General features: G+C 43.2%; 1 protein-coding gene across 2 annotated transcripts in view; it reads right to left on the reverse strand.

Moving 5' to 3' along the window:
* Positions 1 to 26847, reverse strand: part of CUBN (cubilin) — a 359740-nt gene that overhangs the window by 36987 nt on the left and 295906 nt on the right. For both annotated transcript variants that reach the window (XM_077490895.1, XM_077490894.1), the window contains exons 55-59: positions 23031 to 23187; positions 18867 to 19016; positions 15997 to 16185; positions 8662 to 8791; positions 7100 to 7317 (exon numbers count right to left, since the gene is read on the reverse strand). In XM_077490895.1, the coding sequence (XP_077347021.1) occupies positions 7100 to 7317; positions 8662 to 8791; positions 15997 to 16185; positions 18867 to 19016; positions 23031 to 23187 (844 nt within the window). The remainder of the gene's footprint in view (positions 1 to 7099; positions 7318 to 8661; positions 8792 to 15996; positions 16186 to 18866; positions 19017 to 23030; positions 23188 to 26847) is intronic.

Raw genomic sequence — 26847 nt, forward strand, 5'->3', positions numbered from 1 at the left:
GCACCCCACGCATCAACACTACTGCTGATACAGTGTTCCTTCTGCCTGGGGGGCATTGCTGTCCCCTGTAAAATGCCGCCCAAGCAGGGCCGTTTTTAAGGCAGGGCAAAAGGGGCAGCTGCCCTGGGCCCTGTCATTGTTGTGGGGCCCAAAGTAGCTGCCTCATACTTGCCAACTATCCTTGTTTAAAGCCCCTTGTTTTAGTCCTGTGCTGTGTCCCAATATTTCAGTGTGAAGTGCTGCTACAAATGCTACCCAGCTCTGCCCTATTGTTGTGTACAGATGACTCACCCGCAGACCCTGTGTTTACATGTAAATTACCGCCATTGATATGTATATAGTGGAGGCGGGTGGCATTGATATGTATATCATGCCCCCCTGAGGTCATATTTACAGTGATCTCTAACAACCAATCAATAAGCAGAAATCATGTGCTGTAAACTCTAGCAACTAATCAGTGAGCCGTAATGTGTGCTGTAACCTCTAGCAACCAGTCAGTGAGCGGTAATGATACACTGTTACCTCTGACAACCAATTGCAATAGATGCCTGATCTGATTCAGTAAACTGATTTTGAGTCTAGCTGCTAATTTTTGTATGTCTCAGAGCAGGTGCAGAGCAAAACTGCATGGGGGTGGGGGGGCCCAAGAAAAGTTTTTCCCAGGGTCCAATCAATATTAAAGATGGCCCTGCGCCCAAGGCAAACCTTGTGGCAGATACGCCCCTGATTACAGTGTAGATTGCAATGACTCCAGTTCTCCAGTTAGGTGGCTCTCTTACAGAAAAAAAGCCTATAGGAGGCATTTGGGTAAAATCCAATGGTATATCAGAAAAAGTGTACCATGCTGATGACCAACCAATGGTTTATTGTCCATCCTGTCCTGCTGATTTTTAAAGTAAAATGTTATACCTGATCTTGCAATTATTAATGTGGCAATCTTTGTCTCATATAGTAGTCTTTCTCAACCAGGGTGCCTTCAGGTTTCTTCAGGAGTGCCTTGGCAAAATGGCTGAAAAATTGCCCAAAAAGTGTATACAAGCCAGCAGGTGAATTAAGCTTGCCTTTTAGTTACACAAAGCCACAGGTTTTCATTGTACAACCCTCTAACCACGGGCATCCTAACAACCAATGATGGTATCTGTTGATAAGGAGGAAATTGGGCACCTGCACAGCATCCTTATTTGCCCCTCCTCTGCTCCTCTCCCTCAGCACTGGGGTCACATTAGCTAAGTGAAGGAAAGAAACGGAGGCAGAAGAGAAACATTAGAATACCAGTCAGTACCAATCTGCAAAGTTGTGTTTGCTTTGCAAGACTAAACCACCTCTAACGTTGCATGTGTGGATGTTGCTGCATTATATTAAACTATTAGCTTAATTTTTTACATTTTAGAATAGGGTGCCTTGAGATTGTGGAGAATTTAAAAGGGTGCCTTGACTGGAAAATAGTTTGGGAAAACTTGGTCCTATAGCCTGATATACTGTACATATAGCCGGATATGTCAGCTTGTGTGCATGAATGGACAATGGGAATTGTCCAAGCGAAAAAAAAAAAAATCTGCAAAATACAGTTAGTCTGACATGCTCCGGCTTGCAGGATACAGAGGATGCAGGGAGGACCTTACCAGTGAGTGGATGCTCATGCAGTATAAGGTGACAATATACAGTCAGGTCCATAAATATTGGGGCTTCGACACAATTGTAATCATTTTGGCTCTATACACCACCACAATGGATTTTAATTGAAACTAACAAGATATGATTTAACTGCAGCCTGTCAGCTTTAATTTGAGGGACCAAAAGTAATGGGACAATTGGCTGCTCAGCTGTTCCATGGCTAGGTGTGCGTTATTACTTCATTATCCCATTTACAAGGAGCAGATAAACGGTCCAGAGTTCATTTCAAGTGTGCTATTTGCATTTGGAATCTGTTGTTGTCAACTCTCAATATGAGATCCAAAGAGCTGTCACTATCAGTGAAGCAAGCCATCATTAGGCTGAAAAAACAAAACAAATCCATCAGAGAGATAGCAAAAACATTAGGTGTGGCCAAATCAACTGTTTGGAACATCCTTAAAAAGAAAGAACGCACCGGTGAGCTCAGCAACACCAAAAGACCCGGAAGACCACGGGAAAACAACTGTGATGGATGAAGGAAGAATTCTTTCCCAGGTGAAGAAAACACCCTTCACAACAGTTGGCCAGATCAAGAACACTCTCCAGGAGGTAGGTGTATGTGTGTCAAAGTCAACAATCAAGAGAAGACACCAGAGTGAATACAGAGAGTTCACCACAAGATGTAAACCATTGGTGAGCCTCAAAAATAGGAAGGCCAGATTAGCGTTTGCCAAACAACATCTAAAAAAGCCTTCACAGTTCTGGAACAACATCCTACGGACAGATGAGACCAAGATCAATTTGTACCAGAGTGATGGGAAGAGAGGAAAAAGGAGAAGGAAAGGAACTGCTCATGATCCAAAGCATACCACCTCATCAGTGAAGCATGGTGGTGATAGTGTCATGGCGTGGGCATGCATGGCTGCCAATGGAACTGGTTCTCTTGTATTTATTGATGATGTGACTGCTGACAAAAGCAGCAGGATGAATTCAAGTAAAATAATGAATAAAGTGTTTCGGCCAATATTATCTGCTCATATTCAGCAAAATGCTTCAGAACTCATTGGATGGCGCTTCACAGTGCAGATGGACAATGACCGGAAGCATACTGCGAAAGCAACCAAAGAGTTTTTTAAGGGAAAGAAGTGAAATGTTATGTAATGGCCAAGTCAATCACCTGACCTTAAATCCGATTGAGCATGTATTTCACTTGCTGAAGACAAAACAGAAGGGAAAATGCCCCAAGAACAAGCAGGAAGTGAAGACAGTTGCAGTAGAGGCCTGGCAGAGCACCACCAGGGATGAAACCCAGCGTCTGGTGATGTCTACGTGTTCCAGACTTCAGACTGTAATTGACGGTAAAGGATTTGCAACCAAGCATTCAAAAGTGAAAGTTTGATGGATGATTGTTAATCCGTCCCATTACTTTTGGTCCCCTAAAAAGTGGGAGGCTTATATACAAACTGTTGTAATTTCTACACCGTTCCCCTGATTTGGATGTAAATACCCTCAAATTAAAGCTGAAAGTCTGCAGTTAAAGCACGTCTTGTTAATTTCACATCCATTATGGTGGTGTATAGCGCCATAAAGATTAGAATTGTGTCAATGTCCCAATATTTATGGACCTGACTGTACATTAGTGTTGTTACTGTCCTATCTTCAATCATTTTTGAGACACTGACAAGAATTGGTGGGAAGCAAAGTCACAATAAAGCCAAAATAATTCATTTGCATACAGTACATGTTCCAGATCTGTGACCAAGTATCAAAGCCAAAGTATCGAAGCCAGTGTATCAGTTTCAGCCAAGTAGCTAACATTTTCAGATTTTGGCAGAGTATGTGTAACCCAGATGGCTTCATTATGAATTTCATAAAGAGAACCATGGAGGCTACCACTGAGAAACCCTATTTCAGAAAATGTCACTTGATCCTTTTTTTCAGTGCTGTAAGTCAGTGACCAGGGGACGACTTTAAATTGAATGCGTAAGATTAAATATTTGGGAGCTGCCATTACTGACTTGTTTTTAAAGTGTAGGTCCTGGGGTCATCATTCTGATCCTGGCATCAATACCTAGCAAGCTACTAACCCAAATACTCTCTGTGAAGTCTGAAATGTGAGCTCCCATGGACCCTGCACCTTTATAAGTCAGCAATGCCATCTCTCATAATTCTAAGATCCCATGTCCCCTTAAATATCCCGCAAACACTGATCCATTTGCTTATCTCAAACCCAGTCCTTCCTTTATGATAGTAATCATGCCAGACTTATTAAACTTCCTTTTAGGCAATTCTGTCTTCACAGAGTTCTGCATTATGATGTTTATAATGATTATTATTTGGGCACATGGGAACTTCTTGTTTCAGTGTGAGGCATCCTTGTGACACTGGCTGCGGGTTACTCCCAGTGACTGAAGCAATTCTGGTGACTAACAGTCATACTCCCTGCATCAGTAATGGCACACATCCATCTGAAGCGTGTGCCAGGAGGCATGGACAAGTACCGGAACACCACAAACATCTTATATGTAATGTGATAACTGTCACATGATGAGTCTTCATGACATTTGATATTCAAGGAAAATGTTTTGCCCAGCAATAATGCTAGTAAATAGTGTAATTTAACCTATTTGCTGCACTTCAGGAGGGCATTAACCTTTAAGAAGTATTCTGCACCAATTTGTTAAAGTCTAACTCCAGCCAAAATCTTTTTTGTTTTTAATGGATCTCAGAATCTATACATTTCTGTAAAGTTTTTATTGCTGTCTGTGACCGTATTGACACTACTGCCGCGTACACACGAGCGGATTGTATGGCGTACTTAGTCCGTCATACAATCCGACGGACAGTCCGTCGTACTTTCCACTGAACGGACTTGACCACACACGGATACACAAACAGTCCGTCGAAAGCTTGCACGATGACATGTACAGCACGTACGACGGGACTAGAAATAGGAAGTCCAAGACACAGCAAAGCACCCTTCCGCCGTGTAAATCCTTTCTGGGCATGCGCCATTCTTAGTCCGTCGAACTAGCATACTGACGAGCGGATTGTCCGCTGAAACCATAGTACGACGGACAGAATTTCGAAAAAAACGAAATACTTAGTACTCCGGACTGCACGCTGAAAAAGTCCGCTGAAGCCCACACACGAGCGGATTGTCCGTTGAAATGTGTTTCGACGGACTAAGTACGCCATACAATCCGCCCGTGTGTACGCGGCATATGAGTTACTTAATAACACTGAGCCGAAATTCTCCTGCAGGAGAACTTTTATACTTGTAGACGGGTACAGTCTAGTTTCTCCACTGCAGGTAGCGCTCAATAGCAGAGGCATTGCAGGGGGAGAGGAAGTCAAAAAGAACATAGTTTCTCTATGGTTTCCTGGGTCACTGGGGAAGCTATCTGATTGGATGCTGCAGCCCCATGTGACTGTAGTGGCCATTTTGGTTAAGGGAAAGTCTATTTAAGACCCTGGCTCCCAGATTTGGTGCTCGTTTTTGTGAGTGAACAGGTTAGGGACAGATCTCCCATCTGCCAGGGAAAGTGGCTAGTGGTAAGGAGAGGTTCCTCATGAATAGAAATATGCTAGGGATATGCTTTCCTTCTTGGAATCCTCCCGCTTGGCTGTAGACTGGCCAGTCTGCATTTTATCCATCTAGGACTGACTTTGTGGCACACTTGAGAACTGCTCAATTCTACTTTGGCCAGTCATACTGTGAGTGTTCCCAGTTGGGTATCATCCCACTGGGCTGCTTCTATCATTGAACTTTCTTCCTAATACAAGTTCTGTTTATTGCAACCAGACTCTGTGACTTCACTGCCACCGCACCACGTGCACCCACCCACATACTCACCTCTCTAGAGGCCCATGTCTTCTTTCTTGGGAAAGAGGATGAGACTCCCCCCCAAAACTTTGTTCTCAGTTTCAGTTTGTGTTCACCAGGGCTCTGGTTAAAAGCTCTTTTGGTGTCTTTGTGTCTTTTGCTGTGCTTTGGCATATCACATGTATAGTGTTGTGGTAGGAATAGTCCAGAAAATATAACAGTTCCTCTAATGCAAGAGACTTTCAGCTTGACGTGCTATATATATATATCCATGATTGCTACACAAACCATATTGTAATTTAAGGCATATGCTTATTTTCATACAGTACATACATGCTACCTGCCTACCCCCCCCTGAATAAAAGTATCCTGATGCTGGCCACATTGTAGCAGTAAATCTTTATGGACTTCTACAGCACATCTCATAAGACTATAGGCAATCAGAAATCTATGAAGAATCACCTTTTCTATGGTCCCACTCACACTAAGCGATTTGGAATTGCGGGCAGAATCAGAGTAATTCTGCCCACATTTCCAAATCATGCTAAAGTTTGGGCAAAAGTTGCAACGTGCGGTTGGGTGACATTTTTTCTTAATGGTACCTCAAACATAGTGCGATTTTGCCACATTTGTCACACGGCAAAATGAACATGAAAAATCGCACCTGGTCCAGGGCCAAAATTTGGTCCTTGAGCTTGTTTGATGTGAAACCGCACATACAACAGCCCATTCGCTGCCCTATATGCGACACATGGAAACGTGTGTTATTCGTGCTAAAAAAATCACGAGTGGGAACCCAAGTTCCCAGTAAAGTTGGACCTACCATGTATTTTCTTCAATCTCGACAGCTGAAAGGAGCAGTGGGAGAGCAAAAGAAAGTATATGTACTGCTGGGGATAGGAAAACCTGTTGCTTTCTTCTGCATGACCTACCTAACTTAAACAGTAAAGAGTAAGGCCGCGTACACACGCGGGGACTGTTCGCCCAACTTTGTCCGTCAAACAGTTTCGGCAAACAGTCCGCTCAAAATTAGCATGGACGGACATGGCCACACACGACGAACGAACAGTTTGCTGAAACCATGCGCAATGACGTGAACGGCACGTACGACGGGACGAAAAATACGACGTCCTATACACTGCATTATAACTTTCGGCGTGTAAATCCTTTCTGAGCATGCGCGGAACTTAGTTTGACGAACAAGCCTACACACGAGGGGACTGTTCGCTGAAACAAAGTTTCAGCGGACAGTTTTTCGGAATTTCCGAAAAACCTTGTTCAGCGGACTGTTCGCTGAAACTGTCCGCTGAAACCCCACACACGAGCGGACTGTTTGCCGAAACACTGTTCAGCGGACAAAGTTGGGCGAACAGTCCCCGCGTGTGTACGCGGCCTAACACTTAAGCAGACAATATACCCATCAATCTCTAGTTAATTTTAACCAGCTTCCATTCATGGGGCAATCACAAGTAATCACCACAAGCTTGATGTACCCCCAGAATTCAGTTGATTGACAAGTTGAACTGTGTGTGTGTGGTCCTTCAAACACCAGAGACAGTCAAGGCCGAGATGCCAATGATCACCAGTAAGTCGCTCAGATCCAATCCACTGCTTTTCTGCATTACCATTTTACTGAGGTTTGTACATGTAATTTCTTACCAAGTGTCTGTCCAAATGAGGCTCTCCATCCTCCAGCAGTTCCGAAACCATCGGTATGGAACACCAGGAACAAATTATTGCTTTGGCTCTTTATTATTGGAGGCATGGTTTTCCCACAGAACCTGCCTAGCAAAGGAGCGTAGATGTCTGAACCATCATAGACAGCAACATAATCATATCTGCAGCTTGAGGAAGCCTCTAAGTCAAAACTATTAAACCTGTAAACAGAAAAAAATAAACCAATTTGTGTCACATAATAAACAAATAAAAGTGGTTTACAGTGGTTGTAAACCCTCTCATATACCCAATATAATGACTGGCTGCAATGATACACAGAGATAAAACAAATCCTCCTACATAAGTTTTACTTTTTTATCTGCAGTTTTCTCTACACACATTTAAAGTCCAGCTTGTCTGAGCTGTCAGAACAAAAGGGGACGGGGAGTTGAAATTACACTCTGAAGAGCTCAGTGAAGAGCGTTCTGAGAGCTGATTGGAGGCAAGGGACACCCCCCCCCCCCCCTTCACACAGCACACATGAACAGAGCTGGGGCTGTCAATCAGCTGGAGGTCCCTCCCTTGTCACCTATTTTTCTCTTGGAGTCATTTTTGACACATACACACTATAGAGGGATACGCTTTGTTCATATTTCATGTCTGATGTTTACAACCACTTTAAAGTGGAATTCAAGGATAGAACTTACTAAGCCTAAAACTGTTCCCTCCCCCCTTCTAACTCCTATTCTAACTAACCTGTAGAAGGAAGATGCTTATACTTATCTATTCTCAAGGTGCTCTGGTCCAGTCATGTGATCTCCCTTGTGTTAGCCAGCGTCAGGTACAGGGGAGAGGAGGTAAGCCTATGGGTGATGTCACCACCCAGGTATTACTTACTGGCTGTCCCTCTTCTCCCCTGAAGCTGGTCACTGGGAGTCTTTGACAAGACCAGACCGGATATCCCAGAGAATAGGTAAGAATAGGCATCTTCCTATTACAAAGGTGTTGGAATAAGATTTAAAAGGCGTGTGGGAGGGGTTTAGGTTTAGTTAGTACTAGCCTCAACTGAAGTAGGGAAAGATACTTCATTTATGGAACTTTATGTACTGTCCTTGATGTAGTTGGCTCTGAAAAACCTGACAAGTCCCCTTTTACCTACAGGTCCCTGAACTTTTTTTGCTAAAAATGACCCTGCCAGATCCTCCAAATGGTAATAATGGTAATGTGTGAATAATGATTCAGTATTCAAATCAATTTCTGTGCAATTGTGAAGGGCCCTGGATCCCAGTTGCAGGATGGTTACAGGGCACTGACTTCTATGCAAGTCAGTGCTATGCCCCACCCACTCCTGCTTATAAGTCCTGCCTGCTTTCATCTTAACAGTCCAATGCCAGAGCCTTGTGGTGACCATGACAAATGGCTGAAAACAGAGTAGAGATTACGCTGGAAAAGCCCCTGGGGTACATATGACTCAAACCAATCAACATTTATCTAGATCTAAAATATCAGTGTTAGGTGTTCTCAACATTTATATAAATAACAATTTTAAAGAAATGCTGACATACCCCAACTCAATAACCCTGTTCTCCTGCACGGTGATGTGGTAGGTGCAATTCATATTATTGTGGTAATCAGTGGAGGAATGTGTCGGGCTTCTTATAACTCCATAAGTGCCGTTATATGTTCCTCCGCAAGCTGAAATGGAGGAAGGATTACAGTAGAGTTTTCTATATCAGTTTACTTACTATACAGAGTAAAACCACCAAAGAAATTGTTATATAAAATAAAGCACCTGTTGAGTACAAAGACAACAGTGTAAACCTAATGCCACGTACACACGTCCGGAATTATGGTCGGAAAAAGGTCTGATGGTTTTCCCGACGGAATTCCGCTCAAGTTGTCTTGCCTACACACGGTCACACCAAATTCCGACTATCAAGAATGTGGTGACGTACAACACATACGACGGGACTAGAAAAAGGAAGTTCAATAGCCAGTAGCCAATAGCTTCCATCTCGTAGCTGAATCTGAGCATGCGTGAGTTTTTGCACATCGGACTTGCATACACACGATCGGAATTTCCGATAGAACGTTTTTCCGTAGGAAAATTGAGAACATGCTCTCAAATTTTTGCTGGCGGGAATTCGATCAGCTAAATTCCGATGGAGCATACACACAGCCTCATTTTCCAATGAAAAGCTCTCATCTGTCTTTTGCTGGCCGAAATTCCGATCGTGTGTATGCGGCATAACAGATTTTTTTTTTCAACTTGATTTGAGCAGTCCAGAGAGTATGGGATTTATTACATTGGTTTATCAAGCACCATCTCTTTTATTTGAAGGTTATAAAAGTAGCTATTTCTTTGATCCATCTACTAAAGATGGGACCTTTGAATTTTCTGATATCTGGGAATAATTATGTTGGCTGTAAGGATGAAAAGGACTACAGTGCATAACACTTTAGGCTGAGGTTCAGGAACCAGCATTTGAGTCAGGTTGCAGTTGTCATTAAAATGTTAAAAATATCTTAATAACTAAATGTGTTTTGTTTAACCACTTGCAGACCGGACCAATTTGCTGGTCAAAGACCAGACCCCTTTTTGCGATTCGGCACTGCGTCGCTTTAACTGACAATTGCGCAGTCGTGCGACGTGGCTCCCAAACAAAATTGACGTCCTTTTTTTCCCACAAATAGAGCTTTCTTTTGGTGGTATTTGATCACCCCTGCGGTTTTTATTTTTTGAGCTATAACCAAAAATAGAGCGAAAGTTTTGAAAAAAAAAGCATTATTTTTTACTTTTTGTTATAATAAATATCCCCCAAAAATATATAAAAAAACATTTTTTTCCCTCAGTTTAGGCCGATACGTATTCTTCTACATATTTTTGGTAAAAAAAATCGCAATAAGCGATTATTGATTGGTTTGCGCAAAAGTTATAGCGTTTACAAAATAGGGATAGTTTTATAGCATTTTTATTAATAATTTTTTATTATTTTTTTTTTTTACTAGTAATGGCGGCGATCAACGATTTTTATTGTGACTGCGACATTGTGGGGGGACCCATCCGACATTTTTGACACATTTTTGGGACCATTGTCATTTATACAGTAATCACTGCTACTGTATATAAATGCAGTGATTCCTGTGTAAATGACACTGGCACTGAAAGGGTTAACCAGTGGGTGGCAGTGTAGGGGTTAAGTGTTCCTAGGGGTGTGTTACTAACTGTGGGGGGGTTGGGCTTTCATTTAGTGAACACTGATCTCTGCTCCAATCACATGGAGCAGAGATCAGCGTCACTAGTTGCTAGGCAGAATGGAGAAATGTTGTTTACACGGCATTTCCTCCATTCGGCCACTCCGTGAGGCGATCGCGGGATTGCCCGCGGCGATCGAGTCCGCAGGTCCCGCGACCGGACTCACGGGGGTCCCGACCAGCGCGGGAGCGGCATTGAATATTGGACGTACCTGTACGCCAATATGCCTGCCCGTGCCTTTCTGTCGACGTACATCGTTGTGCGCTGGTCGGGAAGTGGTTAAGTCCATATAACGATATGGAGAGAGGTATTACATACATGCATGATGCTTAACCACTTCAATACTGGGCACTTTCACATCCTTCCTGCCCAGGCCAATTTTCAGCTGTGTAAGACTTACATTTTATGTAAAGTACAGTGCTTTAAAAGAGCATTCATACCCCTTAACATTTTCCTCATTTTGTCATGTTACAACCAAAAATGTAAATGTATTTTATTGGAATTTTATGTGCTGGATCAACACAAAATGGCAAATAATTTCAAAGTGGAAGGAAAATGATAAATGGTTTTCAAAATGTTTTACAAATAAATATGTGAAAAGTGTGGCGTGCATTTGTATTCCCCTTTTCTCTGATACCCCTAACTAAAATCTAGTGGAACAAATTGTCTTCAGAAGTCACCTAATTAGTAAATATAGTCCACCTGGGTGTAACTAAATCTCAGTATGAATACAGCTGTTCTATGAAGCCCTCAGAGGTTTGTTAGAGTACTTTAGTGAACAAACGGCGTCATGAAGGCCAAGGAATACACCAGACAGGCCAGGGATAAAGTTGTGGAGAAGTTTAAAGCAGGGTTAGGTTATAAAACAATATCCCAAGCTATGAACATCTCACGGAGCACTGTTCAATCCATCATCCGAAAATGGAAAGAATACAGCACAACTTAAAACCTACCAAGACATGGCCGTCCACCTAAACTAACAGGCCGGGCAAGGAGAGCATTAATCAGAGAAGCAGCCAAGAGGCCCATGGTAATTGGAGGAGCTGCAGAGATCCACAGCTCAGGTGGGAGAATCTGTCCTCAGGACATCTATTAGTTGTGCACTCCACAAATCTGGCCCTCATGGAAGAGTAGCAAGAAGAAAGCTATTGTTGAAAGAAAGCCATAAAAAGTCCTGTTGGCAGTTTGTGAGAAGCCATGTGGGGGGACACAGCAAACATGTAGAAGAAGGTGCTCTGGTCAGATGAGACCAAAATTTAACTTTTTGGCCTAAAAGCAAGATGCTATCTGTGGTGGTAAACTAACACTGCACATCACCCTGAACACACCATCCCCACCATGAAACATGGTGGTGGCAGCATCATGTTGTGGGGAAACTATTCTGTTTCAGAGTTGCTGGAGCCAAATACAGGGCAATCTTAGAAGAAAACCTGTTAGAGTCTGCTAAAGACTTGAGACTGGGGCGGAGGTTCACCTTCCAGCAGGACAATGACCCTAAACATAAAGCCAGAGCTACAATGAAATGGTTTAGTTTAACCCCTAAACATACTCTACAACCAATCTTTTTTATGTGCTTGGGAGCCAAGATTTCTTTAGCAAAAGCTTGGAAAACTTCTAGAGTTTCTCTCGGGGCTACCAGGCACAACATCTCCTGGATTATGGTTCAGGAACAAATAGTAGCTAAATTACGGAATACCACACAACAATTTGAATTGATATGGGATCCATGGGCCCAACACATCAAAGTACAATTGTTTCCAGGACACCTTCTGTCTTAAATTTTACATTGATGGAGCCAGGACCCTGAATCCTGTACAACCCTCCCTTCCTTACCCTCCCTCTTCTCTCCTCAATACACTTTCTACTTTTCCTTTTTTTTGCTTTTCTTTACGCAGGATTTCTCATATTTAGTTATTGATCCGATGTTACCTTATTCTACTGCATTCATCCTCAGTTAATCTTTGTGGTTCTGACCGGAGTTTACTAGTTCTAAAGAGGTTATTTGGAATAGACTTGGGAATTCTAAGGTTTGACCGTCCTCTTCCCTCCGAGGAGCACTAATTCTGGGTGCTGTCCGGGGGTTTGAAGGGACGGAGGTGGGGGGTTCTTCGGCGGGAATTCCCCGAGCTATCCCACTCCACAGTGTGAGCCCATTGGGGTGGAGTGGTGATCTCGGGGGTCTCCGTAGAAGTTGCCGCTATGTTTACGAATCAAATCTTCTACCCCCCCCCCACTCAAGCTTTAATTACATTTTTTTTTCTTTTCCTTTTCTCTATATATATATATATATATTTTTTTTCTTGTTTATATATTATTAATATAAATTTCATATTTGTATTTTACGAAGTCTCTTAATGAATAGATAACAAACATAAGGAGAGCAGACTGGACTATAGCGATTTCGTGAAGGTCTTATTTACTTACTCCTAGGCTGTTTGCCTTATAGAAGTTTTTATGGAAATTTATTTTCCATATACTGCTTTTCGTTCATAATAGGTTATCATTGCTCTGGATCGAGCTCAACTTCTCCTCCTATACAACATTTATAGCTTTCCTTTTCAAGCCTTAAGAGACCACGTATATCCTTATTAAGACTAAGGCCGCGTACACACGGGCGGATTGTCTGTCTGTCCAACTTAGTCCGTTAGTGTTTCAGCGGACAATCCGCTCGTGTGTGGGCTTCAGCGGACTTTTTCAGCGGACAATCTGACGAACAAAGTCTTACGGAATTTCCGTAAGACAGTCCGTTCAAACTTGGTTTTGTCCGTCCAAACTTGGTTTCAGCGGACAGTCCGCTCGTGTGTAGGCAAGTTGGATGGACTAAGTATGGTGCATGCTCAGAAAGGGTTTACACGGCCGAAGGTTGCAATGCAGTGTATAGGACGTCGTTTTTCTAGTCCCGTCGTACGTGCTGTACACGTCATCACGCACGCTTTCAGCGGACTGTCTGCTCATCGTGTGTGGTCAAGTCCGTTCATGCTAATTTTGAACGGACTGTCTGTCGGATTGTCTGCCGAACTTAGTTGGGCAGACAATCCGCCCGTGTGTACGCGGCCTTAGATAGCTTATTGCCTTTTCTAGTTGGCTTTAGACCTTTGACAACGTTTTTTTTTTTACTTAGAGGTTGTAAATCTAAAAGAAGTGCATCCTTACATTCCAAGTCTCTCAAGCCATATAATAGTCCCAGATATAATTGTATAAGATAACTTGTATACCGTATATACTCGAGTATAGGCCGACCCGAATATAAGCCGAGGCCCCCAATTTACCCCCAAAAAACTGGAAAAAATTATTGACTCGTGTATAAGCCGAGGGTGAGACATGCCTGTCCATCCCTGTGTGTCCGTCCATCCCTGTGGGTCCATCCATCCCTGTGTGTGTGTCCATGCATCCGTGTGTGTGTGTGTGTGTCCATGCATCCGTGTGTGTGTGTGTGTGTGTGTGTGTCCATGCATCCGTGTGTGTGTGTGTGTGTGTGTGTGTGTGTCTGTGCAGCCTACCTGTGTCCAGCCTGCCTGTGTCCGTCCAGCCTGCGTCCCGTCCAGCCTGCGTCCCGTCCAGCCTGCGTCCCGTCCCGGCCCGGCCCGGCCCGTCCCGTCCCGAGCCGAGCCTCCGTCCTTCAGCTCTTCGTCGGCGGCCATTCTAGGATTCAAAAGCCGCGCCTCCGTCGGTGATAGGCGGAACACTCAATTTCCCACTGACTGCTGTTCCGCCTATCGGATGTCCGTGATAGGCGGAACACTCAATTTCCCAGCAGCCTGTGTTCCGCCTATCACGGGCATCGTCTCATCCTCGTCCGTAGTACGAGGATGAGACGATGCCCGTGATAGGCGGAACACAGGCTGCTGGGAAATTCAGTGTTCCGCCTATCACAGGCGAAGGCGGAGCCGGAGGCGCGGCTTTTGAATTCTAGAATGGCCGCTGTCTGTCTGCTCGACACGCTGATCGAGCGGGCAGACAGCGATGACTCGAGTATAAGCCGAGGGGGGCACTTTCAGCCTCAAAAAAGAGGCTGAAAATCTCGGCTTATACTCGAGTATATACGGTAACTTGTCTTTTACTGATTGATGAATCCTGCCTTATTTAAACTTTATGTCTTTTCTGTTATGTTTTTGCTTTATACCTATTTTTTTTTTTGATGATACTTGATGTATTTATCAAAGATTTAAACTCAATAAAAATTATTGAAAGAGAAATGGTTTAGTTTAAAGCATATTCATGTGTTAGAATGGCCCAGTTATAATGTCCAGACCTAAATCTAATTGAGAATCTGTGACAAGATTTGAAAACTGCTGTTCACAGATGCTCTCCATCCAATCTGACAGAGCTTGAGCTATTTTGCAAAGAAGAACGGGCAAAAATTTCACTCTCTAGATTTGCAAAGCTGTAGAGACAACTCCAAAAAGACTTGCAGCTGTAATTGCAGCCAATACTGGTTATACAAAGTATTGACTCAGGGGGGCTAAATAGAAATGCACACCACACTTTTCACATATTTATTTGTAAAACATTTTGAAAACCATTTATAACTTTCCTTGCACTTCTTGACTTTGTGCCACTGTGTTGGTCTATCACATAAAATCCCAATAAAATACATTTACGTTTTTGGTTGTAACATGACAAAATGTAGAAAATTTCAAGGGGTGTTGTCAGGTCACCTTGAGGCCAGGTGACAGATGCACCCCGTAGGGATTAGGAGTGCACCGCAAGGTTGTGGACCCTACGGCTTACTGCTGCGGACGGGGGTCAAGGTGATAGGAAGGCAGGGCCACCAGAACACCAAGATGGATCCCACCGGGGTTAGAGCGTAAGATTCCCTGGGGCGCGGAGTCTAAGAGCCAGCAGGTGTTCACCAGAGCCTTGAGTGGTGAGGATGGACTTGGCTGCAACTGGCTCCAGGTCGCGACCCCCAGGGTCCCCCAGCTCAGACCCACAGTAGGCAACAGGAGGATAGGGATGGTAAGGGACAAAGCCAAGGTCGGGGCCACAAGCAGACAGGAAAAGTCGGGGACACGCCAAAAGGTCAGGATCACAGGCAAACAGGGATAGTCTAGGACACGCCAAAGTCGGTAACGGAAAACAATAGAAGAGCACACGGCAGGTAACAGGAAGCTAACACACAAAGGTTGATCAGCAGGGTTGGCTAGCAGTGCACAGGTTAATATAGTGTTCTCTGATAGGAGCTAGGGTGGAGCCATGCCAGAGGATGGATTATAAAAGCAGTCAGGTGAGGGTCGGCTGGTCTCTAGAAATGAACACATGGAGACAGGTAAGCAGACGAACTCTATTGCATAACCATGACAGGTGTGAATACTTTTTCAAGGCACTATACATTATCATGGGGTATCAGCTATGAGAACCAGCCAGAGTCCATGATGGTTTGTCACTGGCGCACTTGCTATATCACTGCCTGTCTTAGTAATGCTAGAAAAGATAAAACCATGTATTTAAAGAAACAGAGAAAATATAAACCTGTGTTGCCCAACACATTTAACTATTTATTTGCATTAATTGTCTAACCTGTACTGGATATGACTGACCACTGTGAGCAACAGGATCATTGTGTTTTATTATTAGTTCAATGTGTTCTGTTGGCCGTGAACTCCTATGTGACCATATAAAGCAAAGTGCAGTAAATACTTACGGATCACCCTGTAGCTTGCCACAAATCCATGCATGGCAGTATCTGAATCAGTTCTCAGTGTAACCGACATTGTTCCTCTGCTGCTGACCGGTGCAGGAAGTGAGCTGCCGCAGAGTGTTTGCAGAGTGCTACCTGTATGAGGCACTCCGCTAAACACTTTAACATTGTCCTTTCTGCAGGATTGGGCAACTGGAAATGAAAACATTTACAACATTACTTGAATTTGTCATTCTACCAAATAAAATAATAATAATTAGAATACCCATTTGGCATGTATTGTAATAAGGTTTGTATGCAATCCAATCATCAAATTCTGTAGGAAGAAGATATGGAAAGGTAAATCACCATGCTGCAGAGAGGGCAGAGTGACCATGGAACTGGTTTTAGACAGGCTGAAAAGCAGTTACGGTAAATCCGTTTTTTATTGTTGACTGGGGTAAAACAAGATTAACACATCAAAGGTTTAGTAGTTCATGAGAATTTATGAACTCAAAAACAAAAGGCCAACACATTTCAGGGACTATAAGGTTCACCCATCATCAGGGCTTAAAGCCCGATTAAACTTTCAGAACACGAAAGGTCTGCTAAGTCTAATGCCCCATACACACGATTGGACTTTCCGTCAACAAAACCGTGTAATTTTGTTAAAAGGTTGTTGGCTCCAACTTGTCTTGCATACACACGGTCACACAAATGTTGGCCAACAATTATGAATGTAGTGACATACAAGACAGAACTTCAATAGTGATGCACCGCCCTTTGGGTTCCTTCTGCTAATGTTTCGTGAGCATTGATTCCAAGCATATGTGTTTGTAGTTTGGACTTTTGTCCGATGGACTTGTGTACACATGATCGGAAGGTCCGACAACACACATTTGTTGGCAAAAAATTTGAGAACATGCTAGCCTACATTTGTTGGTGGAAAATCCGACAACAAATTTTCGATGGAGCATACACACGGTTGGACTTTCCGCCAACAAACTCACATCCAACATTTGTTGTCAGAAAATCCAATTGTGTGTACGGGGTATTACAGTTTATTTTCTTTAAAAGCAACCAGAGCCTGAGCAAAAAAGCCCATCCCCTGTTAGCATGCTGTAGAGAAGGACCCTTGCTCCCTTTGTGGAAGCAGTGGTCTCTCTTCAGTGGTATGGCAAACCCTTGAAAAGTCAGAGCTTTGCTAACTGCAGATCCAACACCTTCCACCAACACTTCTCAATGCTCCTTCACCTCTTATCAGGAATCTTCTGAAATCTTTCCAGTGAGGGTACAGATACAAAAATAACATTTTCAGTAGTGTGGGGAGAGCTAAAACTTTTGACAATGTCTATATAGCTGTAAGGTAATGTGCACATGCGCAGCTCAGACCATATTTACGGCACCAACACTATGCTGTGGTAATGTGACTCCCGTGAGCAGTGAAAGACAGAAAACAGAAGGAAGACCAGTCAAAGATGGAAGAACCCGGGACCAGCAGAAGTGGTTACAGCACAGCACTGGAGGGCTCTGTTTGTCAGGTAAGTCAGCCATAATGTGCTAGTATGCAGGGCATACTAGTGTAGCACCCTCTAGTGTGCAACTAGTGTAGGTAAATTCATTTTGGTCACTTATGGAAATTGTGAAAGTCTGTAATTGGCTTGGGTTACTCTAAGCCAGGCTGGAGGGTTCAACAGGGCAGATCGTTGGTACCTCCCCCTGGTACTAGAAGCTTGGAGAAGCTTCTGGAAGTTAGTGGGTAGAGGGTAGGAGGTCCTGATCTGCATACTTGAGAGAATCTGGCCAATTTTCAGGCAGAAGGCACTGGCAGGGTGGCTGGATCAGTCCTTAAATATGGTGGAGCCTGAGCAGCAGGGTGGAAGATGGAGTGTTAAGGTTGCTGTCGTGAGGCCTGGGAGGGGACCCTAGGGCAGGGGGCTCTACCTCCAGGCTGGATTTTAGAAAAGGAAGGAGAGGAAGCCTAAGAGAGGGATCGCCTTTACCTTTGTGCAGAAGACACCCTGGCTGGCATAGGAGGATCTGGACAGTAGGAAGCCTGAACAGAAGTCTTGCCCAGTGCAGCAGGTGTCAAGGGACAGTGTGAGTTCTCAGCATACCCAGGGGCATACAAAGGGAAAAACTGCCAGACGTGGAATATATTCCAGGGAAAGCATTGTGCTAAATCCCAATCCCTTGTCCTGGGGCGGAAGTTTGCGACTTTGTGCTATTTCTCTAAAGGGGACTAAGAACTCCTGGTTCGTAAAGAACTTTGCCACCATCCATTAGGGATGAGCCCGATGTTCGAGTCGAACATAAGTTCAACTCGTGTTTGCCAAATAGCGAACAATTTGGGGTGTTCGCGGCAAATTCGAAAGCTGGGGAACACCCTTTAAAAGTCTATGGGAGAAATCAAAAGTGCTAATTTTAAAGGCTTATATGCTTGGTATTGTCATAAAAATTATTTGGGGACCTGGGTCCTTCAACAGGAGCCGGTCAGAATAAAAAAAAAAAACGATTACCGATCCTCTGTTTACATCACGTGATCAGCTGTCATTGACTGACAGCTGATCATGTAGTAAGGGGTCGGGATCGACCCCTTAATCGGATCTGTGATCACCCAAGTCTCATTGACTCGGGTGATCACAGGGGGGGCGTGGCAAGCTTGCAAAGGGGAGGACATCTATTGACGTCCTCCCGGCAAAGCAAATCCGTGCAGTAGCCGCCATTCGGCTATAGCGCAGATCTGAAGGAGTTAATACCATTTTAAATCTTGCTTGTTATATTTCAAGCATTGTGTCTAAAATTAAATTTTATGATTTAACATGAACTTTAACGCTGAGTACATTGTATTACATACATTGTTCACTGATTGCCACATAGATAACAACACTCACGTTCAACTTCAAAGCTGAGGAAGGTCAATACAATAAACATGTTATTATCAGCCTGGATGGTATAGTTGCAATTCAAATTGTTGTCATATCTGTCTGGATAGTTGGGAGATACAATTTGACCACTTGGCTTGGTGAAATTAGCACCACATCCTACAAGTAAAGGAAACATAAAATTACTCATAGAATTCTCTGTTTAACTTTGCAGGAAAGAGATTTTCATTTGGTTTTTACAGCCGTGCATTAACCTACAATGTACCACCCAGGCCTTAAGATCTTTAACTCTTTGTTAGGACAGACAGTGTGCCCATATAATTTACAACTGACATTAAGATCTGCCAGCACAGTAAAGACAGGGTTAACTATTACACAAAAGGGGAAAGCTATTTAGGAGTTTCATTAAAAAATATCGCCAGTTTTTCTATGTCAATTGAAACATGTAACAAATATAAAGTAGGTGTTATTCCAATTTGGTTGCAAAAATGGAAATACACTTTACAGCCCTGCATAACTAAAAAATTTTATATTAGAAAAGCCTGTCCTGGGTCAACATCCTGTAAGAAAAGACTCCTGCTCTGTGTGGAAGCAGTTGTCTCTCTGCAAAGGTGTGACATGCTCCCCTGCTGAGTTAGAGCTAGAGCCATCAGATCGGCCAAGGTCATGAGCTGTGCTGACTAGCGAGATCTAGCTCTGACTCAGCAAGGGGCACCATGGAGCTCTGTAGAAAGACCACTGCTTCCAAACAGAAAGCAAGGGAACTTCTCAGTCACTAAATCATGTACTGTAAACTAACACAGAAAACAAGCAAATTCAAGGCAGGGATCCTATACATGTTATAGGTTTCTGGCATGCAGAGGAGAATGATTACGTTTGCTTTAAAGGAAAGCTTATATAAAAAAAAAAATGTTTTAATAAACTTATATAAAAAGTTATATAAAAACATTTTTTATACAAAAAATTATAGATTCCAAACTTTTTAAACTGTATACATTTTATATACAGTATCTCACAAAAGTGAGTACACCCCTCCATTTTTGTAAATATTTTATTATATCTTTTCATGTGACAACACTGAAGAAATTCCACTTTGCTACAATGTAAAGTAGTGAGTGTACAGCTTGAATAACAGTGTAAATTTGCTGTCCCCTCAAAATAACTCAACACACAGCCATTAATGTCTAAACCGCTGGCAACAAAAGTGAGTACACCCCTAAGTGAAAATGTCCAAATTAGGCCCAATTAGCCATTTTCCCTCCCTGGTGTCATGTGACTCGTTAGTGTTACAAGGTCTCAGGTGTGAATGGGAAGCAGGTGTGTGAAATTTGGTGTTATCGCTCTCACTCTCTCTTACTGGTGACTGGAAGTTGAACATGGCACCTCATGGCAAAGAACTCTCTGAGGATCTGAAAAAAGAATTGTTGCTCTACATAAAGATAGCCTAGGCCAGTGATGGCAAACCTTGGCACCCCAGATGTATTAGAACTACATTTCCCATGATGCTCATGCACTCTGCAGTGTAGTTGAGCATCATGGGAAATGTAGTTCCAAAACATCTGGAGTGCCAAGGTTTGCCATCACTGGCCTAGGCTATAAGAAGATTGCCAAGACCCTGAAACTGAGCTGCAGCATGGTGGCCAAGACCATACAGCAGTTTAACAGGACAGGTTCCACTCAGAACAGGCATCGCCATGGTGGACCAAAGAAGTTGAGTGCACATAAATGTATTTTATTGGGATTTTAGGTGATAGACCAACACAAAGTGGCACATAATTGTGAAGTGGAAGGAAAATGATAAATGGTTTTTAACATTTTTTGATAAATATATGAAAAGTGTGATATACATTTGTATTCAGCCCCTCTGAGTCAATACTTTGTAGAACCGCCTTTCACTGCAATTACAACTCTTTTTAAATTAAAGTATTTTTGGGGATGTCTCTACCAGCTTTGCACATCTAGAGAGTAAGGCCGCGTACACACGGGCGGACTGTTCGCCCAACTTTGTCCGCTGAACAGTGTTTGGGCGGACAGTCCGCTCGTGTGTGGGCTTTCAGCGGACAGTTTCAGCGGACAGTTTGACGAACAAGGTTTTTCGGAAATTCCGTAAAACTGTCCGCTGAAACCTTGTTTGAGCGAACAGTCCGCCCGTGTGTAGGCTTGTTCATCAAACTAAGTTCCGCGCATGCTCAGAAAGGATTTACACGCCGAAAGTTATAATGCAGTGTATAGGACGTCGTATTTTTCGTCCCGTCGTACGTGCCGTTCACGTCATCGCGCACGGTTTCAGCAAACTGTTCGTTCGTCGTGTGTGGGCATGTCCATCCATGCTAATTTTGAGCGGACTGTTTGCCGAAACTGTTGGACGGACAAAGTTGGGCGAACAGTCCGCGCGTGTGTACGCGGCCTGACATTTTTGCCCATTCTTCTTTGCAAAATAGCTCAAGCTCTGTCAGATTAGATGAAGAGTGTCTGTGAACAGAAATTTTCAAGTCTTCACAGATTCTCAAATTGATTTAGGTCTGGACTTTGACTGGGCCATTCTAACATATGAATATGCTTTGATATAAACCATTCCATTGTAGCTCTGGCTGTATGTTTAGGGTCGTTGTCCTGCTGGAAGGTGAACCTCTGCCCCATTCTCAGTCTCCTCCCCAGTTTTGCAGACTTTAAGCCCTTGTACACACGGTTGGACATTCCGACAACCAAATCCGTTGGATTTTGTCCGACGGATTTTGTCCAACGGATTTTGTCCGAAACTGTTGCATACACACGGTCGAACAAAGTTGTCAGAAAATCCGATAGTACTTAACGTGATGACGTTATTTCGTTAGGACGGGACTACGTTCAATCTAGTAGCCAATAGCTTTGGTTTAGGAATTTGATCTGAGCATGCGTGGCACTTTGTCTGATCGGAATTCTCTACACATGATCGGACAAAGTCCGATCGGATCATGTTGTTGGAAAATTTTATAGACAAGTTGGAAAACTTGGTCCGTCAGATATTCCGACAGAAACAGTCCGATGGAGACCACACACAGTCGGATTATCTGACAATACCGTCCGATCGGACACATTCCGTCGGAATCTCCGACCGTGTGTACAAGGGCTAACAGGTTTTCTTCTGAAATTGCCCTGTATTTGGCTCCATCCATTTCCCCATCAACCCTGACCAGCTTCCCTGTCCCAGCTGAAGAAAAGTATCCCGACAACATGGTGCTGGTGTGTTCAGGGTGATGTGCAGTGTTAGTTTTCCCCCACATATAGCATTTTGCTTTTAGGACAAAGAGTTTGATTTTGGTCTCATCTGACCAGGGCACACTTTTCCACTTGTTTGCTGTGTCCCCAACATGGCTTCTCGCAAACTGCAAACAGGACTTCTTATGACTTTATCTCAAGAATAGCTTTTTTCTTGCCACTCTTCCATAAAGGCCAGATTTGTGGAGGGCACGACTAATAGTTGTCCTGTGGACAGATTCTTCCACCTGAGCTGTGGATCTCTGCAGCTCCTCCAGAGTTACCATGGACCTCTTGGCTGCTTCTCTAATTAATGCTCTCCTTGCCTGGCCTGTCAGTTTAGGTGGACAGCAATGTCTTGGTAGGTTTGCAGTTGTGCCATACTTTACATTTTCGGATGATGGATTGAACAGTGCTCCATGAGATGTTAAAAGCTTGGGATATTTTTTTATAACCTAACCCTGCTTTAAACTTCTCCAGAACTTTATCCCTGACCTGTCTGATGTGTTCCTTGGCCTTCATGGTGCTGTTTGTTCACTAAGGTTCTCTAACAAACCTATATTTATACTGAGATTAAATTACACACAGGTGGACTCTATTACCTAATTAGGTGACTTCTGAAGGCAATTGGTTCCACTAGATTTTAGTTAGGGGTATCAGAGTAAAGGGGGCTGGATACAAATGCATGTCACACTTTTCAAATATTTACAAATATTTTCATATTTTTTGTAAAAAAAAATTGGAAAACCATTTATCATTTTCCTTCCACTTCACAATTATGGGCCACTTTGTGTTGGTCTATCACATACAATTCCAATAAAATACATTTATGTTTTTGGTTGTAACATGACAAAATGTGGAACATTTCAAGGGGTATGAATACTTTTTCATGGCACTGTATTACATTGTTCTGTTCACAGAAATTACTATACTTACTGCTCGTGAAATTGGCCGAGAAGCCATTGGCTGGATTATCTTGTGACTGGAAAATTATTTTAACAATACTTCCCGGGGAGACCACAGGAGCTGGAGCAGAATCCCCACAGGCTGATAATAACAGGTACTCTTCAGTCTCTGCAGAACCGCTCCAAACCTAACCAGAATAAAGAGAGAGAACAGACTCATCTGAGATCATTTAACAGAACGTCTCTCATATCAACTGTCTATGTTGCTTCAAAACAGCCAAGGAGGTTAAAACTTGCATTGGAAAGCGAAAGTTCTAATTGTAATTCTAGAATACTGCTTTACCAAAACTACAATTCTATAACTGATCAATACGTTTCTGTCATTTATATGTAGCGCACTACTCCCTTGCTCACTCCCAATCAACAGTCCATGTTACTCACAGAAAGCCGATTGCCAGTTTTCTCCGTCCGCTTGACTCCCACTTCTTCCTCCGGTCTTTGTTAGATCTTTACATGGTTGCAACTTCTCCAGGGACCAGTTGTGGGTCCCTGGGACTCCTACTCCTCCGGTTATCCAGCTCTGGGGTTTCTGAACCCCCAGGCCTTCTAGCCTCCGCCCGGAGGCTCTGGGGTCTCTGAACCCCCCGGCCCCCCAGCCCTCCTCTCCTTTCTCAGTTTTTTTTTTTCTGCCTCTCTTCCGCATGTGACGCCCCCTTTTTATATGAGAGACACCCATTGACCAAGGAAATTAACCATTGGTCTACTCTCTCACATGGGTTTCCTGCTACTCAGACCGACCTCAGTCCTTACTCTCTGTTCAGTCCTGCCCACTGTCCAGCAGAGGAGGTATCCCTGAGTCCAAATGTAGGTGGTCACACCCCACTCTACACTAACATTCCCATCCCCAAATAAACAAACTAGGCCCAGGAAATGTACCTGCATCTGACCTATGCTCACAAAAACCCAATCTATTCCCCTATCTAAACATGGGGTCCGCTACATATACATCTCCGCCAGACAGCTGTGACAATGGCTAAGAAACAGCTCAGTATTTCTAGCTGCTGACATTTAACTGTTTCAAAAAGGACCAAAGTTCCTTTTTAAGGGTTGTCTCGTCATAACTATGTGACAGTGCTTGGGACTGGCCATCATTTGAGTTACTTTGATTTACGTTTTGCGTTGAAGGATTGTGCTGAAAGGGTAACTCCACTTTCGTGGGAAAAAATATAGGAAATACAAACATTGATATAAAATATACAATTGCTAGTCAAGTGATGTTGTAACTGAATGATATTAAACACTTCAGCCTCGGAAGATTTGGCTGCTCAGTGACCAGGTAATTTTTTGCGATTCGGCACTACTTCGCTTTAACTGACAATTGCGACATTGTACCAAAACAAAATTGACGTCCTTTTTTCCTACAAATAGAGATTTCTTTTGGTGGTATTTGATCACCTCTGTGTTTTTAATTTTTTCGCCATAAACAAAAAAAGAGCGTAAATTTTGAAAAAAAAACACAATATATTGTACCTTTTGCTATAATAAATGTCCCCATTTTTTTTTTTTAAAAAGCTGATTTTTTCTCAGTTTAGGCCGATTCTTCTACATATTTTTGGTAATATTTTTGGTAATAAAAATCGCAATAAGCGTATATTGATTGGTTTGCGCAAAAGTTATTGCGTCTACTAAATAGGGGATAGATTTATGGCATTTTTATTATTATTATTTTTTTTTACTAGTAATGACGGCGATCTGCGATATTTATTGAGACTGCGACATTATGGTGGACACATCGGACACTTTTGACACATTTTTGGGACGATTGGCTTTTATACATCGATCAATGCTATAAAAATGCACTGATTACTGTATAAATGTCACTTGCGGAAGGGGTTAACACTAGGGGGCGATCAAGGGGTTAACTGTGTTCCCTAGTGTGTGTTCTAACTGTAGGAAGAGGGGACTGACTATAGGAGATGACAGATCGTGGTTCCTAGCTATTAAGAACTCATGATCTGCATCTCCTCTCCTCATTGAACAGGGATTTGTGTGTTTACACACGCACACACACACTCCTTTTTCTATTAACATACCGAGGCTCAGTGGTGACCCATCCAGCATTCCAAATATACTGCTGAACCCCGGAGTGGTTCTAATGCGTGTATTTACCAAGCATGGTAGCAAGGTCACACACTTTAAGGTGAGCCTTCAATACCTAGGGGAGAATCACCTGAGTGAGAACACAGCATCTTGCTATTGGATCACCTTCACAGTGTTTTCTGTATCACATGGAGTGTGGAGCACTTGTAGCTTGACACCATTTGACCTTTGCAAAGTGCACAGGAGCACTTTTATTTATAGTTTTATTTATTCAGATTTTTTATTCAATTTTTTTGAGTTTTTGGATCAGTTGCTATTCCTGAACCTGTGGACTTTTATGGTTTATGGTTACTTATCACACCTATACACTTTATCACTTAATTATTATAACCATTTCAGGAATTTATTATTTGCTATTGCAATCTATTTATAATTTTTTTCTTTAGTTTAGCATTCTTTATTTATATTTATATTTCATGTGTTATTAGCACTTTATTGAAGAGCATTATTCAAGAGCATTTATGCTTATATCTCAGATAACGCAGCGTCCATAATTTGATATGTTTGACTAGACATGTGCATTCGTTTTTGTCCGAATGCATTTTCGTCCGAATTTCAGGTATTTTTGTTATTGTTTTGACAAACGATAATGAAAGCACAGAATCTGAAAAACGAAAGATCCGACATAAATAAATGCTTTATTTTCGTTTTGACACAGTTCGATACAGATAGTAGATTCGACATGACTCATGCACACGAGACGCAGATGCAAACGCTGCTGGACACATGTTGAAACCGGCGTTTAGAAACGCGCGTTTTGCCGCGATTTTTACCGCGATTTAGCGGCGTTTTACCGCGTTTGCGTCTAGAAGCGTTTAGTTAAGCTAACATCATAGACCCTCCCCAGCTCAAAAATTAACTATTTCAGCAATTTTGTGAGACCAGAGTGAGTAGCAGCAGCTGTGAGAGCTGCAGTGTACTTGTATTTAGCGTGTCACTTGCCACGGCACCTGCCACAAGTTGTGGATTGTCCACTTGCCACGTGACTTGCCACATCACCTGCCACGTCACTTGCCATGTCATCTGCCACAAGTTGTGGATTGTCCAACTGCCACGTCACCTGCCACAAGTTGTGGATTGTCCACTTGCCACGTGACTTGCCACATCACCTGCCACGTCACTTGCCACGTCACCTGCCACAAGTTTTGGATTGTCCACTTGCCACGTCACTTGCCATGTCACTTGCCACAAGTTGGGGATTGTCCACTTGCCACATCACCTGCCACGTCACCTGTCACAAGTTGTGGATTGTCCACTTGCCACATCACTTGCCACCTGCCATGTCACTTGCCACAAGCTGTGGATTGTCCACTTGCCACGTCACCTGCCACATCACTTGCCACGTCACCTGCCACAAGTTTTGGATTGTCCACTTGCCACGTCACTTGCCACGTCAGCTGCCACATCACTTGCCACAAGATGTGGATTGTCCACGTGTCACATCACCTGCCACATCACTTGCCACATCACCTGCCACGTCACCTGCTACAAGATGTGGATTGTCCACTTGCCAAGTCACTTGCCACATCACCTGCCACGTCACTTGCCACGAGATGTGGATTGTCCACTTGCCACGTCACCTGCCACGTCACTTGCCACGTCACCTGCCACAAGTTTTGGATTGTCCACTTGCCACGTCACTTGCCACATCAGCTGCCACGTCACTTGCCACAAGATGTGGATTGTCC

The sequence above is a fragment of the Lithobates pipiens genome, unplaced genomic scaffold, assembly GCF_037356315.1.
Source record: "Lithobates pipiens isolate NorthernLeopardFrog02 unplaced genomic scaffold, aLitPip1_a1.2 Scaffold_19, whole genome shotgun sequence".
NCBI lineage: Eukaryota > Metazoa > Chordata > Amphibia > Anura > Ranidae > Lithobates > Lithobates pipiens.